Below are 18,322 nucleotides of genomic sequence, written 5' to 3'. Positions count from 1 at the left end.
TCTTATCTATTCTCTTCTCCCTCCTTACACTCTTCCTTATGCTCGGTTGTTCCTCTTTAATCATGGTTGCCCCTTTTTTTTAAACTATTTGAGCTGTGCCCATTTGATGACAAGTATGTTAACAGTATGGTGTGTGCAGACTTTAAAAACTGTGTATAGGTCCAAATCTTCTTTCAGGCCAACATATTTGCGTGAGAATGATTTTCTAGCTGTCACGTGGCGTGCACAAGGCTGAGGGTGAATGTTGGCATAAATTTTAGATTTTCGCGTATCGGTCCTCAAAAAAACGTCGCTGAGTAACAGATGTTACACATCAGCTAGTCAAGTATTTATGATCATCTTGATGATTTGACACCAGATGCGATTAGCACTGGCTAAGACAAACACTGTACGGTTATATATTGTAGTGACCTGTCAATCACAGTGCTGACCTGCCTCCCAGCAGGTAAGGTTAACAATCAAAACATGTGATCAAGTACAAGAAAAGCGGCTGTGAATGTTTCTTTACATCAAAGAACACAGCAGATAAAGGCAGTGAAAAAGACATTCGCATGTCTAGACAGCAGAGCACAATATGATGAATCTCTTGCCTTCTGATCCCTCTCTTGGACTCCTACGGTCTGAATAAATAAGTAAAGAGCAAGTCAGTTTCCAGCGGGAACAGAACCAGTTGGGAAACAAGAGATTGGTTTTTGTTTTTCGCTTTCTGTCGAGAACAAAAACAGATCTAAGAGGCTCAAGCTCAGCAGGCACTGACAAACCAAAGGATGAAGTAAAGTGCATCACAGTCACAAGGGCAGACATCGCTTCTCTCCCTCCAGAGACGTGGATATGAGGCGTGTGCAGTCCGAAAGCTGATGTCATGTGAAGTTAATAGCGCCATGTGTAAACATGACCCTCGCCTATATCTCGGTGCTCTATCCTCCCTTCCTACTTCCTTCTCCCTTTATCTGCACATGACTCTACCAGCTAGACATGTTTTGGGTCAGTCAGTTCAAGGGGCCTCAATAAAAAGTGAAGATGGGTGATGGCCTCTTCCTTATCTGTGCGCTAACTGAGCATGCACGGTATCAACCTTAATCTGACACAGATGTTAGCACTTCCTTCTTCACATGACCTAATGGGCCAGATACCAATCTGCCCCCACTCCATACCCCCAAGAAACAAGCCCTGACTATTTCATTTATTTGAGAGGAAGAGATGGCTACGTCAAAAAGCCTGGCAGATTAAAACACATGTGCTGTGAACGGTAGTGTTTTAGGACCTCTTAGTTGGAAAGTTGCTTCTCTTCAAGGCGCTCTGCTGTTTGTTTGTTTTTTTGTCTTCTATAAATTATAACAGCACTGCCTGCTAATAGATTTGTTTCATTTGCTTTTATTCACTTTAAGCTTGTAACAAGGCAATTGTGTGTTGTAGGTTGCTTCTGCTGCCCCCAAGTGGCCAACTGTCATTTTATTAGTTGATGATGTTGATGAATACACTTTTAAAAGAAAAATAATTAAATGTGTATATATAACTGAATAAACTAAATAGACATTCGGTTTTGAAAATCTGTATCCATGGGAAAACAGGAGCACTGCAAGCTGCTGTCTGTGTCCCAAGTGGCAAAGGGAGGAATGTAAAGTTTGGTTTCCACCAGAAATGCTGCCAGATCCATTAACAGAGCGCTGCTTAGTCACAGAAACCACACTAGCAAAGTTAGGACAGCTGTGTGGTGTAGGTGTAGCTCTCTTTGGACTTGAGCTTGGCTGTAACCTCAGAGGAAAACAAAAATGAAGTGGCAGTTCTGCAGTTCTTCTAGTCAGGCTGCATCCAAAAGAGAGTCAGTCCCTGTATGCCCGCGTGTTAAAAAACTAACTGTAATAAAAAGTATGTTTAGAGCCTGATACTGAATTGTAAGGATAGTTTCCTCTTCAAAACAGCCACATGAGTGGTGGATGCTTGGACTGACAGGTGTGGACAGTGGCAGCTACACCTGACTGATCTCTGCTAGGCCTCATGAACACTGATTGAAGTCACTGAACTGGACCCTTCAGCTGTGTTTGTGCTGCTGGAGCCTTTTGGAGCTTTTACAGTGGAATTATCTGACAAATAATATGGTGTGTTGTGTGCTGCTGACCATTCAGCTTAACAGTGAGATCAGGGCAGTGGCTAAATCAAGCTTTTTCCAATTGAGGCAGCTGGCCAAAACAAAGCCGACTGTTTCCAGGCTGATTCTGAAACCATTGTAGCCTCACTCCACTGTCTGCCCTAACATTTTAGGATTCATTTTAAATGTCTTTTCTTCCCTTTTAAAGGCCTCATTGGTCTTGCCCTTCCGCAACTCTCTGAGCTCCTGCATTCTTTTGCACCCACCCGTTTTCGTCTGATGAACTGCTCTTGAGTGTGCTTAAAACTGTTGTGGCTCCCAGAATGTGGAATGATCTGCCTTTGCACATTAGGCCGGCCTCTGTCTGATTTTTAAATTTCTTCTTTCAATCTCTTCTTCTCTTCAGTGACACCATATGAAACTTTATGACTTGTATTTCATTTCATTTAGTGTATGACTGTTGTTCTTCTCATATTTTGCGTCTTTTATTTATTTCTGTTAAAAAATATTCACACCGTACTTCTAAAGGCTTTTAAGAGGTTTTTTTTGTCAAACTGTAGTTAAGGCCACAATTTTAGATCAAAATGCCTCCTTAGAGCTCCAAAATCCTTCACTGGAAAATGGCATTTTGCCATAGTGAAGTAACGTGGAAAATATTAAACACTACATAGATCTGTTTACACTGTTAATGTCCTGCAAGAAAGTGCTTTATCTCAAGTGGAGTGTGGTGACTAATTGTCACTGTGACTCACCATGATACACAAAACTGTAGAGAAAACCTTTTTCTTAATGGGCAAGCAGCTAAATACTTTTTTAATGTTTTAAAACGGAGCAATCCTAATTCTGTGAGTCATGAACTCTTTAAAGCAAACTTCACATAAATCAATGAACAGACACACAGACAAAACCTACCATTCTCAGGCCTGGCTCCCAGCTTCTGAACCGCAGCCATGTTGTGGATGCTGATGCCACGTGGATAGCCGGGCCACGCAGTCGGTGTATTGTCCACTACAATGATGTGTTGCAGCCTTGGAACGTCTGTTAGGATGGCCTGACACACACACACAGACACACACACGCATGCACACACGCACACAAACACACGCACACACACACAACAAACATGACATCTTGATATATGTTGTTTCTATATTGACAAAAGATAAAGAGTCGGTTTTTCTGTGAACAAGTGAACAAAGGAACATTCTGTTTATGCCGCCTCAATAAAAATGGAAAGATGAAATGCAGGAGCACTGCTTGTCTTGGCACTGAACCTGGCCAAAACATGCCAAAGCAGTCGGCACGTGTCTTCTAACATTTACAACTCTGTTATGGGATGCTGCAACTTCTCTGTTCTGTCAGCGCTGAACATTGTGTTCTATCTGATTGAAAACTTTGGCTCCGACGTTTCCTCAGAAGATCAGATATATGAGATATTTGTCCACACAATGATGTTTGTCACTGTAATGTTCGCTGCTTTATACGGCTTTGTCTAGTAGTTTCTTATACTTTGTGATGAAAAATAAATTTCCTGTGAAAAAAGATTTGCAGAGAGAATTTACTCTGTGTATTCTAACCTTGAGTCTGGTCTCCAGAAGCTCCCTGCTGGTGATGATGTGGGTCACCTGAGTCTCATTCAGCCCGTGGGCAATGGCGGGACCTCCCAATGTGGAGTAAATGGTTACCACTGCAACCCACAGGGACACAGAAAAGGCACATTAGAGTATAATAGACTAAAACATTAATGGCCCCACAGGCAAATTTGCTTTCCACATAGTAGTCCAACAAAATATATACATGCATACACAGAGGACGTACAGGACCCACATCCAAATGTACTCATCTGCCACTATGAAGCGTGAGGCAAAGGTGGACTTAATGTGGTGTGCAAGAGGCAGGATGGGCTGTTTATCTAAACTGTGTTAATTCAAGACAAGCCTGTCTGTGTGTGAACACAGTGACCGCGCAGACATGTGAAGATGGACCATGTACGTGCTGACTGTCTACAATCCTCAGTGTCCCTGATTTAGGCCCCTCTCACTCAGATGAGCTCTTCAGGCACCTCCAGAGGCTGCTGCTAAAGCTTCCGAGCCAAACGGCTCTCGTTGCATGATAAGTACTCTTTGGGGGATATAAACAAGTACTGATGTTTGAGAGGGTTTACTGTTTTGACTAAGTGCATATGTCTAATGAAGCACTGTGTGGTTGCATGAATGCATGCACTCAGCAAACCAGGGTTAGCGTTTCAAGCCGTCCTTTAAAACCAGATATTGACTCTTGCCTCATGGCTCATATGTTATGGATATGATCTACTTTGGTTACACATCATTGTGCTTCTTTGGGAAGACTTGATCTGAAGACTGATCAAACTCTGAACACCCAAATGATGCACCTATATGTGCTTGTTTAACATCTTTATAAAACTGCATTTTGGAACCAGAGGTGTTTGTATGGGGTTGACTATGTTGACTCTGTACAGACGTTCTTCACGTTCTTTGTGCTATCTGCATGTGCATGAAGGGTCATGTCATTTTTAAACAGGAAACGGCATTAGCCCGATTTAGAGCCACAAATTTAGAAGCTTTTGATTTTCTAAAATATCACTGGATGTTTCAGCATTATGATTTGCCTTGAAGGGAATAAAAAGGATCAAAGGGACTCAAAACATGACAAAAATATCCCCAGATCATAAGCACAACTGAGTATGTAGTTTAAATTCCCAAACGCAGATCATAAAGTTTTTAAGTGAATTATGTTTATGTGCTTTTACAAAACTTCTCAGCAGAAGAAAGTTAAAATAAAGGTTTTCTCTTCTCTACTTGGGGCAAAAAAACATGGTTTCCCTAGAGAAGTATAATCAAAAAGGGTTAGAAATCACAACATTAAAAAAACACTTATTTAAATTTGGACAATTTCCCTTCAATCTTCTTATGCATGTTTGATTGGCTGTGTGTGTTATATGTTCACACCATACCAAATGTTCACCATATGTATGGTCTCTTTCTTCCTTTGCATTTTTTCCACTCTGTCAATTTTTAGAGCAAATTTAAGACCATAAACATTTACCTGTACCCAACGAGGAATACTGTGCATTTTTAGAAAACAGGACCACAGGCCCATTAAAAGACAATTTAATCCTCCACAACTAAAATACAGACAATAAAACCTCACTTCACTATCCATATGATTCCTACAATTGTTTTTCTTTTACTTAGCTAAATATATAAACCGCTGCATGCATAAGCAGATATTCCAAATTCATTGGTATCCTATGCTTTCATTATTAGTCACTTCAATTATATCACTTCAATTTCCCCTTCTCTTTCCCCTCACCCCCATCTCGTGACAGCAGATGGCTGCCCCTCCCTGAGCTTGGACCTCTTAGAGGTTTCCTGCTATCACCTAGTGCTTGCTCATGACTATTGGCAAGTTCTTTAATGTTATAGTCTTTTCCTTATGTTATTAAGGTGAATGCTGTTGTGATTTAATTCTAAATAAATTCAATTGCTTGACTCAAAGTTATTGTGGGACTCGCTCGCATTGTGTCACTAATGGTTATTTCACCTGTTGACACCACATGTTGCAGAATTTGTTCTCTGTTTGCTTCTAGTCTCTTCCTGCATGGACCCCCCCTTCCCCCTTTCAAGTTGTTAAATAAAAACACTAACAGTACTGATTTTGCTTCATGTCCAGCTTGCGATTATTATTCAGCCTGGTGTCTCACTGAAGTACTTAACGGGTACTAACATAATTGTGATTGACTTAATTGTTTGCCTCAAATTTTCTTCATTCTTATGATTTAAAAAAAGCTTTTGCTGCATGTCCTTGTTGTGACTGATTCCCTGAAACTTAATACATTTTATAAAAACTGCAATTATTTCTTCTTCACATTAGACAGGATGCACATTTACACAGAAAAACTGAAAAAAACATAATATAATTAGCGCTCAGCTGAAGAATGTGTTTGTTTTAAAAGATGAGAGCAGGAGACAAAAAAAACAGAGGAAGGAAAGAAGGAGAAAAAAGTAACAAGAGGAAACAACAATAGATACACTGACAGCAACAGAAGCAGGCTAGCACAGAATAACATAGTCTGCAACCCTGCGTCCCGGCTCTGACACAGACACAGGGGTTTATGGGACAGGGATTTGTGACATCAAAATCTTGCGTCATGGAGCTCCAACACTTCCTGCGCTGCTGCTGTGTGCGGGTGACCATGTGTGTGAGAGGGAGAGCCATGACACCTCCAGTCGTGAGATCTAAACATTCAATGTGGCCCAAGCTTAACACATACACACACTGTCACACACTAGATGTTAGTACAGGAAGCTTAGCAAACATCCAGATTCCACTAAGTAGCAACAAAGTGGAGTCTGGACTCTTTTTTTTTAGTTTGATACAACAAATGACATCTTGAAAGAGAAGCCTATCCTTGACTCTGCGAGGGGGAGCTCTGCTGCGCAGCTGATGCTTGTGATACACCTTTTATGTAACTTATATACGGTAGAGTAGACAGCTCACAAAAGTTGGCCTTCTGAGCCAATGTACAGTGAATATGAAGTACAATGAAAACACATACACACACACTAAGTATGTGAGTTCACTGGGGGCCTTTGGCTGACTCCTTGATGCCTCTGTCAACATCAGATGCTCACATAGACTCTCTCACCCCTCTTCTGACGCCATCGTCCCTCACTTGTCTTGTTCTCCTTCCTCCCCTCTGTTTCTTCCTCTGCTGCTCTTTCCAACCTTTAAGGCCTCTGTGTGCTGTCCAATGCCCCTGGCTTTTCCACTCTCCCACTGTTTGTGTTTGCATCAGAGGAAGATGAAATATAAAGATGCTTTCTTGGCTTGCGTGGCTGTGTCTTTTATGAGAATGACAGTTTAATGGAGCTTAAATTAAAGTGGATAGCCCAAACAAAAGGGTCCTTTATGGGTAATCAAAAAGATTTAACGAACTGCCGTGGAAGCTTGTGATGAATAAAAGGTGCTGCAGTCTTTGCTATGGAACATATTAAAGAGTAAATCATGCTGAAGCCCACAGCTGCTTTGCTCTCTCTGATTATTAACGTTTTTATTCAGAGCAAGAGAAGATCTTTGCTTTGCTTTTCTTTCTTCCAAGTAATCCTCGCTGGCTTTTATTGTCGTGATTCTTGACGTTCCCAGAAACACACATTAAGAAGCTAAATCAGCTTCGCCTAACACTGAATGATTCATTCAGTGGAAGAAATGAAAAACTACACCGAACGAACCACTTTCCATTACACAAGACACGTTTTTGCTAAGTGTATGAGTGCCGTACAAGTACAAACACCATTCGTGTATAATTTTTTTTTTTCAAAAATGTACTCTTGTCAGCGTTTGAGCATCTTTTCCTAACATGAACTCTGGAAAACGGATGGGGAAAAGAGAAAGCACCAAAGGAGGAGAAATGGGACACTTATATAACGCCGAAGCAGAAGGGACAAATTGACCTTCTTCTGTCTCAGCTGGGCCCTCCATGTTACAAGTTGTCCGCTAACATGAAACCACTAACATGCAAACACACACAAACACATTTTCAAACACACATGCACACACACAAAAATGGCTATAAATCTGCCACATCAAGACTTATTTAGAGCTACTCAGAGGGAAAGACCAAAAGGAAGAGAATACAGAGAATACAAACCATATAGCCAAAACTGAAAGCACAAATTATCTGTATGTCCGTGAAAAAAGCAGATCCATTTGTCAGCCTGTTTTACTGTAGGCACTCTTACTTTTCAAAAGATACTCTTCATTAGGACTTTTTACTGTAACACCTGTGAAAACATCAAACACCTTTTACTTGGGGAATGACAAAGTTACACGGCAGGTGTGGCTTACAAGTGTAGAGTGGGTCAGATACTAAATGAAAGGCTAAAGGGTTCGATTCCTGGCTCATCCAGTCTATGGGCCAAAATTTGATAATGATAATGATGATAACAAAGCATCTAAAGGCATAAAATAAAAGTGCTGCATGTGTGAATGAAGCTTGTAGTAGAAAAGCAATATAACTACAAGTCAATTTATAAGTATAGTTGGAATTGTTGTGGGAACAAGGTTGGTATATTATCTAAAATAAAACATTTTAGTTCCCTAATAAAATTATCCAGGATGTGTTACAATTTGTGTCTGAGTGCCTCTGGTGCATGTTTATTGATACTGGGATGTCTATTATGAGCCAATCAGTCCCTCATGTGAACGTGGTCCAGCAGTTTCCCACGTCACGAGTCTGTTTATTGCTTTCATACCATTCTATTGAGCCTACTTTATTTATTGCTTCTTTCTTTTGTTCCTGCATTTAAAAAAAACTGTAGGAGTAATGGGAAAAAATCCATACAGCAGAGCACTGCAATATTTTGTTTGGCAATATTGTATCCATACAGGGACACCGAATATCAATATTTAAAAAAAAAAAATAAGTTCAACTACTCTAAAAAAAAAATACTACGATCGAGAGAGCTCATCCCCTTCACCACACACCTGAGTTAACATTATCTAAGAAAACTTGAAACATCAACACTGGAAACACTGGAAACAAATCTTCCTCCTAAGAGCTCAGTCACACAAGCAAAATAGGACAGCAACCGCCTTTTATCTCCAAAAAAACAAACTGGTGGCTGCTTTTTTTTCCACATTCTGTGACTAATTATGGCTTGTGATGGTTAAATGGTTGCCCAGAGTTGAGGCTGTTGCACACTCATGGCCGCATATGATCACAAAGTGATTGCACCCGAGCACAACTCAAGTGGACTCAACTCAACTGGCTGCCAGCTGCTTGTATTGTTGTTATGTTTCTGTAGAATACAAATGTTTCAGAGTGCAAATGTAAATATTAAATGCAAATTTCCGTCTATGTAGAGAGCAACGGGTATGTGATTTTTGATGCTTTATTGCAGTTAATTGTTGTATTATCAGAAATAAATAGGATATAATTGTCATAAATTGACCCCATACAATTGCAGACAGATATGTGAGTAATATCAGACCGCTATCAGATGGATTCCATTTTATGGGAACATTTTATGTATTGCAGTTTTAGTGACAGTGTTGGTATGCTTGAATATCTTATTTTTCAGCAAAAAAATAACTGAAGTGAGAAAACATGATTAATCACAATATATATTACTGAAATACTCAGCATATCGTGAGTTAAGTATTGTGATAATATTGTATCATTCGGTGTCTGGTGATTCTCACCTATAACCTCTTCCCTGTGTTTTTATGTACTATATCGTGGTTCACTTTTCGCAGCCTCGCTGTTTCGCTGATTTTTTTGGGTGCAATTTTGCATGTTTTTTTTTTTGTTTGTTTTTTTACAGCGCATTGTGTTCTGCGTCCTGATCGGCTGTAGACCATTTTCATTCAGTCTCGTGCCGTGTCTCCTGTACAGTACAGAATGCATCCAGCTTGTCAAATTTAAATCTTCGCTAGCAGAAGAAAACAAAAACAACAGTGTTGACGTCAAAGGATTATAAGGCGCATTAAGAGAAACCAAACAGTCGGATAAGTCAAACTTTACTCAACTCATTCTTCTTGCTTCCTCTACTTTCGTACCATTGATTCATTAATGTTGTATTCTCTCGCAGCTGCTCTATTCCCAGGGTCTGGGCCTGAAAACAGAGTGTGATCTTTGGTTTCATTCTATAATACTGGAAGTATTTTTCTTTGAGAGAACTTTGAGAGTGTTAAAACAAGAGAGAAACGTGTGGAAAAGTATATAAAGTGTGTAGTGAGGGATTTTACAGCCTTACAACATCTATAATAATTGTAAAAAATAAAGTTCGCTACTTCGTGGATTTCACCTATTGCGGGTTATTTTTTAGAACGTAACACCCGTGATAAAGGAGGGACCACTGTAGTGTAAAGGAGGGCAAATGGAAAGTCCACATGAAACAAAAAGATGCATAGTAGTATAGAGAGATCGATGTTTCTGTCCTTGTGTTAGCATTATGTATGCAATGTTCGCCGCATGTTTAAGTCCTCAGAGAAACCTGGACTTACATGGGAAGTTGTATGTGAAACAAGCCTGGGCAGCTATTATCCACTCTGCTCGTGTCTCACAGAAGATAGCGATGTTGGTTTTAGGCCGCTGCCCCAACGCCGCCAGACCGCTGCCCAGATGGGAGGCTGCAGTGAGGGTGTCCTTGTAGGAGAGCCAGCGGTACTCGCCCAGAATTACCTGCAGGGGTGTTGGAAAGAGGGGAGGCCGGAGAAAGACGCATAAATATCTTGCTGTCAAGTAAGAAAAAACTGTTTCCAGTCTCAATGAAGACAAAGTATAAGTATTAATGGGCTTTATTCATTCATTTTGTCAAATATACAGGGTTTTATTAAAGGAACAGAGCAAGGAAAAAGATGAATGGTAAGAAACTGAAAGATGGAATAATGCAAATCTATTATTTCCTTAAAAAAGCCACTGAACTGTTGCAAAGCCCTGCTCCTGTGTCCCATCCCACAGTCACATGCTTGGCCTGTTCCTTATTAAGAAGTCACAGGAAAGGGAGCAACTGTCCACTGTTGCCAAACAGAAGTACTTCCTCTTGCTGTCATTCTCATGCTGCTGCATGTCACGGTCATCAGCTGCACGAGAGAAAGATAAGCATAGGCTTCTGGATATTCTCTTCACCACTCACACATTATGTTCAGAGAGCTGCCTGCACATGTATTAGTGAGCTTATACCGGCTCCTAATGGTTAATAAATGTCAGTGCACATAAGCACGCAGAAGGACACAGAGCCACAGTGACTACACGGTGCTGTTTTCCACTGGTTGGGAACAATAGCTCGCTAAACAGCCTAATTATGCACTATTGCAGCAATAAGTGTTTCAACAGTGGAGATTCAATGGATTACAGGGATCAGGCCACTGGGTTTAATGAGGTAATTCACAAGTAACATAAACACCTAACTGTGCAGGCACACTGAAGAAGAAAACATATAGCCAAAAATCTTGAAAGCAGAAGTCTTCTTCCTTTCTTTCTGCTCCAATTTACACTAATTCTGGATTAATAACAAATACTTTTTTTTACTGTTTTGATTTTGCTACTTTGTATTCATACTCTATCCTCTGTCCTAACATTTGCAAGGTTGAAGGAAATAAGTGGTCTAGTAGACAAGCTGTCAGCTGAAAGAGTAGCAGCATCTGGAAGTGGATTTTGAACATTTTAAACATTAACAAGAGGTTTGTCTAGACAGCAGGCCAAGAGAAGTCACAGAGGAACATTTTGAAGACATTTGGAATTTTACAAACTTTATTTTTTAGAATATGAAAAATGTCTAGCCTCCTCTTTTCCTCATTAGTTTCTGAAAGCTGTACCCTTGACAGCTTGCCTATTGATTGACATCTCAGAATCCTTCTGCTCTTTGCCCAGTCCCTATCAGAGGCTTCCTTACACTGACTGACACCCTGTCCAATATGGCTATGCAATCTCTTGCTTATTATCCAATAGATGTGAGGTTTTCATATCACACCATAGAAATCCACACATTGAGTGATAACTCTCTAAAACTATTGTCTTACAAATACACGACTGAGCCACAGTGTTGCACAGCGTTGCACTTGAATAACAGGATCCTTCAATAATAAACAGTAATCTGCAGATGAAAATAGTTCACAACAAAAGCTCTTTTTAGTCTAGAGTGAGTAACTTTTATTAAAAGCTACACTGCATAGCTGGCTTTCAGGTATTCATCCTAAATACATAAAAGATGTTTTTTTAAATATGAGGTTGGGGGCTGAGAGCTGGGCCTGTTAGATTTAAAGAAAAGGTGCCATGTATTTCAGTGCTTTGCTTTAACAGGCACGTTGCTAACATAACTCACACTAGATGAAGAAATGAGGCAAAGCTTGTTTAAACAAGCTTTAAATGAGATCAAAGGTTTGCACGCTGGGTGTTAATGCAGTTCACAGATCCATACCACAGTCATTATGAAAATATGAATTATAACTGAACCACTGTCGATGCAATTTTCCTACATGGAGCTACACACAAAGGTGTTTATGGGTCGCAATCTAGTATCTTCTATGCTATCCCACATGGGAAAGAAATTAATAAAATTGGTAAACATTCATCCGTTGGATATATATAAAACTTATGTTTTATATATATGGTACCTTTCATAAGATATTATGTCTCACATTTCCTGAGAAATCCTGAAATTGTACCCATTTTACTTATTTCAAAATCAATATTTTTATTCTTGCACTCTAGAGCAGCTTTGTATGATTCAACGAATGCAATCCTTCCTTTTTCCACCGTTCTCCCGGCTCTAGATGCAACTTCCAACCCCACACCCTGCAACTGCATAGTGAGTCTTTCAGTTTCAGTCCCACTTCTAATATCACTCTCTGTGCACCTTCTTATGCTATTTCTATTACCCCATTTGTAAGCAGACATACTTCTTAAATTTAAATGCTGTTTGCAGCTGCATACTTAAGGGACAGATAAAAGTGTGTAGTCCTTTAAGTACCTGTAATAGAATGTTGGATAGCCCCTTTTTAGCTACACTGCTACTACAACACAACATTTACGTCCTCACTTCCGTATCATTTTTTACCTTCTTGAACACCTTCCCGTTGCTTTGTCGCTCATCTTCCTCGCTAATCACCTCTCTTGTCCCAAGGCAGTCTCTGTGGGGGAACCTCATGGCTGCGTACTCGAACATCTTATCCAGTGTGTCCACTCCCGGATGTAGAGATGTGACCAGCTTCTTCATGGAGCTCACTGCTCGGTATGGTCCCTCTGGTTGTCCCAGGACCGAACGAGCTTTGGCTCTCTTGGCTCTCTCCTCCTCTGAGCCGTAGAAATTCCCATCAGGTCTGGACACCCAGCTAAGGAGGTAGGAAGGCAGAAAGGTGATGACGGTGTAGATCCACACCATGAGGTGGAAGAGGAGCAGCAGCATGGGGTTCAGGTCCTCTTTCAGCTTCATCTTGGCAAAGCTGTGACAAGCAGAGAGAAGAGAGTGGGGAAGAAGTGCCTGCTCGTGCTGGTTCAGTTGCTCCCTTGTTTCTTCTGTTGCCTTCTCAATTCTCCCTTTCTGCTAATGCAATGCCCACAGCTCTGCAATACTCCTAAAAAATATCCATAACATGGCATTAGAGGAAATTTTTAAACTAGTTTCAAAATTATGCTTGTGTCTACAACACTCCTGTGGTTTTCCAAGAGATTCATTCTGAAACTGAAACAAAGCACTGTCTCACATGTTCTCGCTGATAGTAAAGCAGAAGCTTGTTATTATGTTATTGGCAAGAGATGGTGTTACACACCGACTCTCTTACTCAAATGTTCCTTCCCCACCCTGCAACTCCTGTGTCCGGTGCACTCACGCCAAAGAAGAGAGCACATCAGTCAATGTCAGTCACTGTTAGTGTCGAAGACAGCAAAACAACACAGACAGATGAAGGGGTGAGGAAGGAGACCAGAGAGGAAATATAAGGAGAAACAAATCAAAAAGGATGGGGACACGTAGGAAGAAGTGAAAAAAGTAAAAAGGTCAGCTATAACAGACATAAACTACACTAACTGTGAGGTTTCTGAAAGTCTACATGTGGGCTGTGTGACAGGATTCAAGCAACTCGACAGAAGGAGATAGCCAAGTCAGGAGCAGATAAGAACAGGGAACAAGCTATAGCTCAAGAATCCACCCGTTAAACTCCATGATGTAAAATTTAGAGAGAATGTGATGAGGTTTGCGCAGAGGGACTACCTTACATCTACTTCACTGGGTAAAAGGTGGCTGTATTGTGTGTGCGTATCTTTGAAATTTCACCTCATCCCTAGCTTCTTCAGACACACACAGAACAGATATGCACTTGGTGACGGAGACTGTAACCTACAGAAGATGAGTTTGGGAGCTATCCAGAGTCCTGAACAGAGATTAGCGTTAAGGTTATCTTACAGACTTCCTGGTAAGTGTAGTTCCCTATAACCCATGAAGGCAATTAGGCAACATTATCATGTCAATATAAAGGCTCCTTACCAATAGGTACCAGTTAGGTACAGTGTAAAGTGCCGATATCTAATTTTCAAGATAGATACAGAACCTGGTCAATGACCTAAAAAATAATAGGTTCAGCATGAATGTTTATTTCACACCATGAAGGAAAAAGCAAAACAATTAGTGAATTTTGAGTTGAGATTATTTTGCAATTTAAAAAGCCTACACTGACTGAAATTTTACATTATCCTATCAATGGGATTTTTAAAATTATCTGAAGCATGTAGTTGTAGAAGAAATCAGGACGTGGGTGGGTCCGGGACGGGCGTGGAGGCTTGGGGGTCTGGGGGAGCTCCGCCCCCGGTCTGGGGTGCTGGCTGGGCCTTGGGGGCTTGGGTCCTGGCTGTTGTGTCGCCGGAGCTGTGGGCGGGTGGGTGCAGGGGGGCTCAGCCCCAGTGCAGGGGACCTCTGGTGCATCGGCCCAACTAGGGGGCTCTCTAACTGGTGGGGAGGTTGTTATATCTTTGCAGGTGGTCTCCTCTCTACAGGAGCTCACTCTGCAGGTGGGGGAGAGATATAGGAGAGGTAGAGAATGAACTCAACCTGGGTGTCTATTGTCTTGTGTAGTTTGGGAGATGATTGGATGATGGGGTGGGTGCAGTCTGGGGTGGAGTCTGGTGGGCTGCCCCGGACTCTGTGGGGCTGGGCGGTGCTGCTGCTGCGGGCCCTGGTCCGGATGGGCCTGGGCCCCCTTGCCCTGGTGGGTTCCAGAGTGTGGGGGTGCCTACTGGGGTCAGCGGGGGAGCTGGCCCCAGGGAAGGGCCGCTTGCCCCTCCCTTTCTTCCCTCCCCATCCTCAGCTGCCTCCCTATTCCCGCTCTACATAACACATACATATAGGGCCTTGGGGGTGGGCACGTTCTACAGCATCCAGAGGATGGTCAGTGTATTCCAACCCACCTCTGACGCTGGTGCCCTACCCTCAATTTTACATGCACATAGACACTAAGGGTTTTCGGGAGGAGCCGGGCTGCTCTCTGAGAGGAAGCAGGAACCATGCTCTCCTGTGTTTTAAATGCACTTTAGAACAGCACACAGCAACACTACATATGAGCGGGCGTAGGGAGGTTTGGGGTCTTCACTCACCCCGGTTCTGTTAGCCGTCAGGGCTGGGGGGCTGGGAGGAGGTGCTGGCCGTCAGATTGGGGTCTGGGATGCGGGGCCTCCCTGCTACTGCAGATAAGGAGGTGGTCCGCTTGCCTCCACCCCAGAGAGAAGGGTTACATCTCCTGGATCTAGGTGTGGCTTGCCCCTCTGGGGGCGGGGGTACCTGGACCTGGGATATAGAGTATGTTTGGGGAGTGTGACTGTCTGTGCAGTGTCTATTTGTGTCTGTCTACACGTTGGGTGAGTGCCGATTATTTGGTTGTGTATATGGGGGTGGGAATGCACGTTTGTGTCCGCATGCGCCTGTTCGTCTGTGTCTATATGTCAGGTTGGGTCTTAGACTCAGCCTCTCTGGGTACATCTCAGGCCCTCTAAAGTACGGAGGCCTATCTCCCCTCACCACACTCCCTGCCGGTGGCTGATGCCCTCAGACGTTGGTGTGTTGGTGGTTCTTGTCGACTGGGGCTGGGCGCTCATGTATGTACCGGCTCACTCCTGGTGGCCGATTGGCGGGGCCTGGCGCCTGTGGCCCGGCTGGGCCCCTTCCGGGGGGTGGGATGCCCTCAGGCCTCTGGCCTCTGGGCCTGAAGCTCGGTCCTCTCTGGCACAGTTGGCTGCCGGCAGAGCCCGCGGGCACGCCACTGCAACCCCCTCTGGCCTCTGCTCCGTAGCTGCTGGGTGACCTCTCGTTTGGGGCTCTACTCAGCTCGTCCCAGGAGGGTGGCACGGTTCCCCCCCTTTTGGTGGTCCTCCTTGGGTCCTCGTACTCTGGGGCCTCTGGATGTCGGGGGCCTGGATCTCCTCCATACCTGCTTCATGCCCTGGAGGACGTGGCTATGGCTCCCCACACTCCCTAGCAGATCGTTACATGGAGAAACCTTTGGAATACAAGCATGCTGATCCACACAGGTGTACACACGGGTGTTCACAGACGCGGACTACACCTTTCTTGGCTGCTGCCTCAAAGCACATTGTGCGCTGTCTATCTTGCGTGCTGCACAATATCGTTTAATATTCAGTATCTACTGTTATTTACTGCTAACTAGTTTATTGTGATGGTGCTGTATTTATTATGTTGCTCTTTTTTTGTTTGCTTTCTCTTCTGTTTTTTTTTTCTCCATACAGGTGATCCTGGTGTTTTGTTTGTTTTTCTTTCTTTCTTCCCCCCTTTCTCACCGTCTCTTCTCCCCTCTGATTTTCTTTCTCTCCCTCTCTTTCTTTCATTCTTTCTCCCTGTCCTATCCCCCAGTCATGTCTGTCCCGTTTGTAGCAACCGAAAATCAAATAAATACATAATTATAATAAAGGTCAATCAAATGGACCAATATGGCAAGGCCATGATGATCCACTTGGTAAAATAAATCCGCTTGGCATCTTTCTTGGCCTTAAGACAACAATTCTGATGGCTAAAGATCCAAACGGGACACAAAAAAGAAAAAAAAAAGAAAAAAGAAAGAAGAAATCAAGACGTGTTTTCATTCATCTGAGTTTAAGACCAGATTTTTTTTTTCATGTCCTGATACACAAAACCTCAGAATTTAAAGAGAGCTTACTTTAATGTTTACCATGACTCTATATACCGAAAACTAAATGTAAATTTGCCATCAAAGAGGCACAGAATTAGGAGTGCACTGACTGGTTTTAGTACAGAATGTTGAGGATGAGTCACGTTAAACAGTTTCTTTTGTCGAGAGAAACAATGATTTCAAATTTGGGGTGAGAAAACAGGACTGGTAAATAAAACTAGCTCCCAGTATAACCAAACAGTTAAAATGTCTTCATCTCTATTAATAATTACAGTGATTCAAGTAAATTAAATGTCATGCCAAGCTGTAGAAGAACGTCCCATTGACTCTGAGACACCACAGACACCAGATCACGATTACTGTGGATTATAGGATACCCACACCCAACAGCCGAATAATATGACGATCTGGTTGTTAGGTGTGGTGACTGAGCTGGAAAAATGCTTATCTTAAAACTGTCATCACTACTGGCAACCACTTAACCACTTGTTGATACAATATGAGCATGATGTTATATTTACCAAGGCATTAAACTAGTGATGGAGACTATAAACCTATCAGTAAAGTACAACAGTTTAAGTGAGCTATTTTCATAGACTGTAACCATAGACTATACGATCAGAGAATCAGCCCCCTCTTTGGTTTTAGGCTAGTTAACACTTTTTGATAAGCTGTTTTCGCTACTCAGCTCTGTGCTATATTATGTATTATTTTGTTATTACACATCTTTTAGTTTCTGGGTTAATAAGGTTCTTAAAGTGTTATTTACGGGCACCACTATGACAAATAACCATAATGTTTATTGATGTTTCTATTCAGGCCATCGGCCGTCTTTGCAGCTGCGCAGCTAAAATAACACCGTCTGTCAAAACAGCTTGTGTGTGTATGTGCACACATTCACACTCTACAACAGTCCGTTTTAGCAGCAGTAATTTATTATTCATAGGAGGAAGAGGCTCATCTTGCCGCTTCACATTGTTCCCCCACCTCTCAAAAAATTTGCCCGCTGAAAAACACACACACTGTGCCCACCTTCCTCCTGTACACACTCATCCCACGAGTGTCCCTTTGAGACTCATAAATAAATTAAAGATTTTACCAGCACTGCTCTCCCAGACCACCATCTATTCCCTGTGGGACATGGACTCCTTTCTCTGCAGCTCTGTGGTTCTTCCTGGTGTCTCGTTACCCACCAAGGACGCCCTGCTTCATCACAGGATGCTAAAGCTTACCAAAACTGTACCCTGGTGGAACACAAGTTTTACCCCATCACTCTTCAGTGTTCGTTTGTTGGCCCCACTGTATGAGGTGCCGTAAGGGACATTATTACTGAAACGCTCTCACACACACTACTGAAACGCTCTCACACACACTACTGAAATTTTAGCTCTCACACACACTACTGAAACGCTCTCACACACACTACTGAAATTTTAGCTCTCACACACACTACTGAAACGCTCTCACACACACTACTGAAATTTTAGCTCTCACACACACTACTGAAACGCTCTCACACACACTACTGAAACGCTCTCACACACACTACTGAAACGCTCTCACACACACTACTGA

General features: G+C 42.4%; 1 protein-coding gene across 2 annotated transcripts in view; it reads right to left on the bottom strand.

The window, feature by feature from the left end:
* The window catches only part of acsl3a (acyl-CoA synthetase long chain family member 3a), a 46,125-nt gene that overhangs the window by 17,770 nt on the left and 10,033 nt on the right, over nt 1-18,322 (bottom strand). The window contains exons 2-5 of one of the 2 annotated variants that reach the window (XM_084950607.1): nt 12,673-13,057; nt 10,118-10,295; nt 3,667-3,776; nt 3,002-3,140 (exon numbers count right to left, since the gene is read on the bottom strand). In XM_084950607.1, the coding sequence (XP_084806733.1) occupies nt 3,002-3,140; nt 3,667-3,776; nt 10,118-10,295; nt 12,673-13,047 (802 nt within the window). In that variant the 5' untranslated portion in view covers nt 13,048-13,057. Of the gene's footprint in view, nt 1-3,001; nt 3,141-3,666; nt 3,777-10,117; nt 10,296-12,672; nt 13,190-18,322 lie in introns of both variants that reach the window. The other variant, XM_084950606.1, reaches the window with a different exon arrangement.

The sequence above is a fragment of the Perissodus microlepis genome, chromosome 14 (assembly GCF_051167445.1).
Source record: "Perissodus microlepis isolate ML-2025 ecotype Zambia chromosome 14, ASM5116744v1, whole genome shotgun sequence".
NCBI lineage: Eukaryota > Metazoa > Chordata > Actinopteri > Cichliformes > Cichlidae > Perissodus > Perissodus microlepis.
The sequence above is the reverse complement of the archived record's forward strand: the minus strand, read 5'-3'. Positions and strand labels throughout refer to the sequence as shown.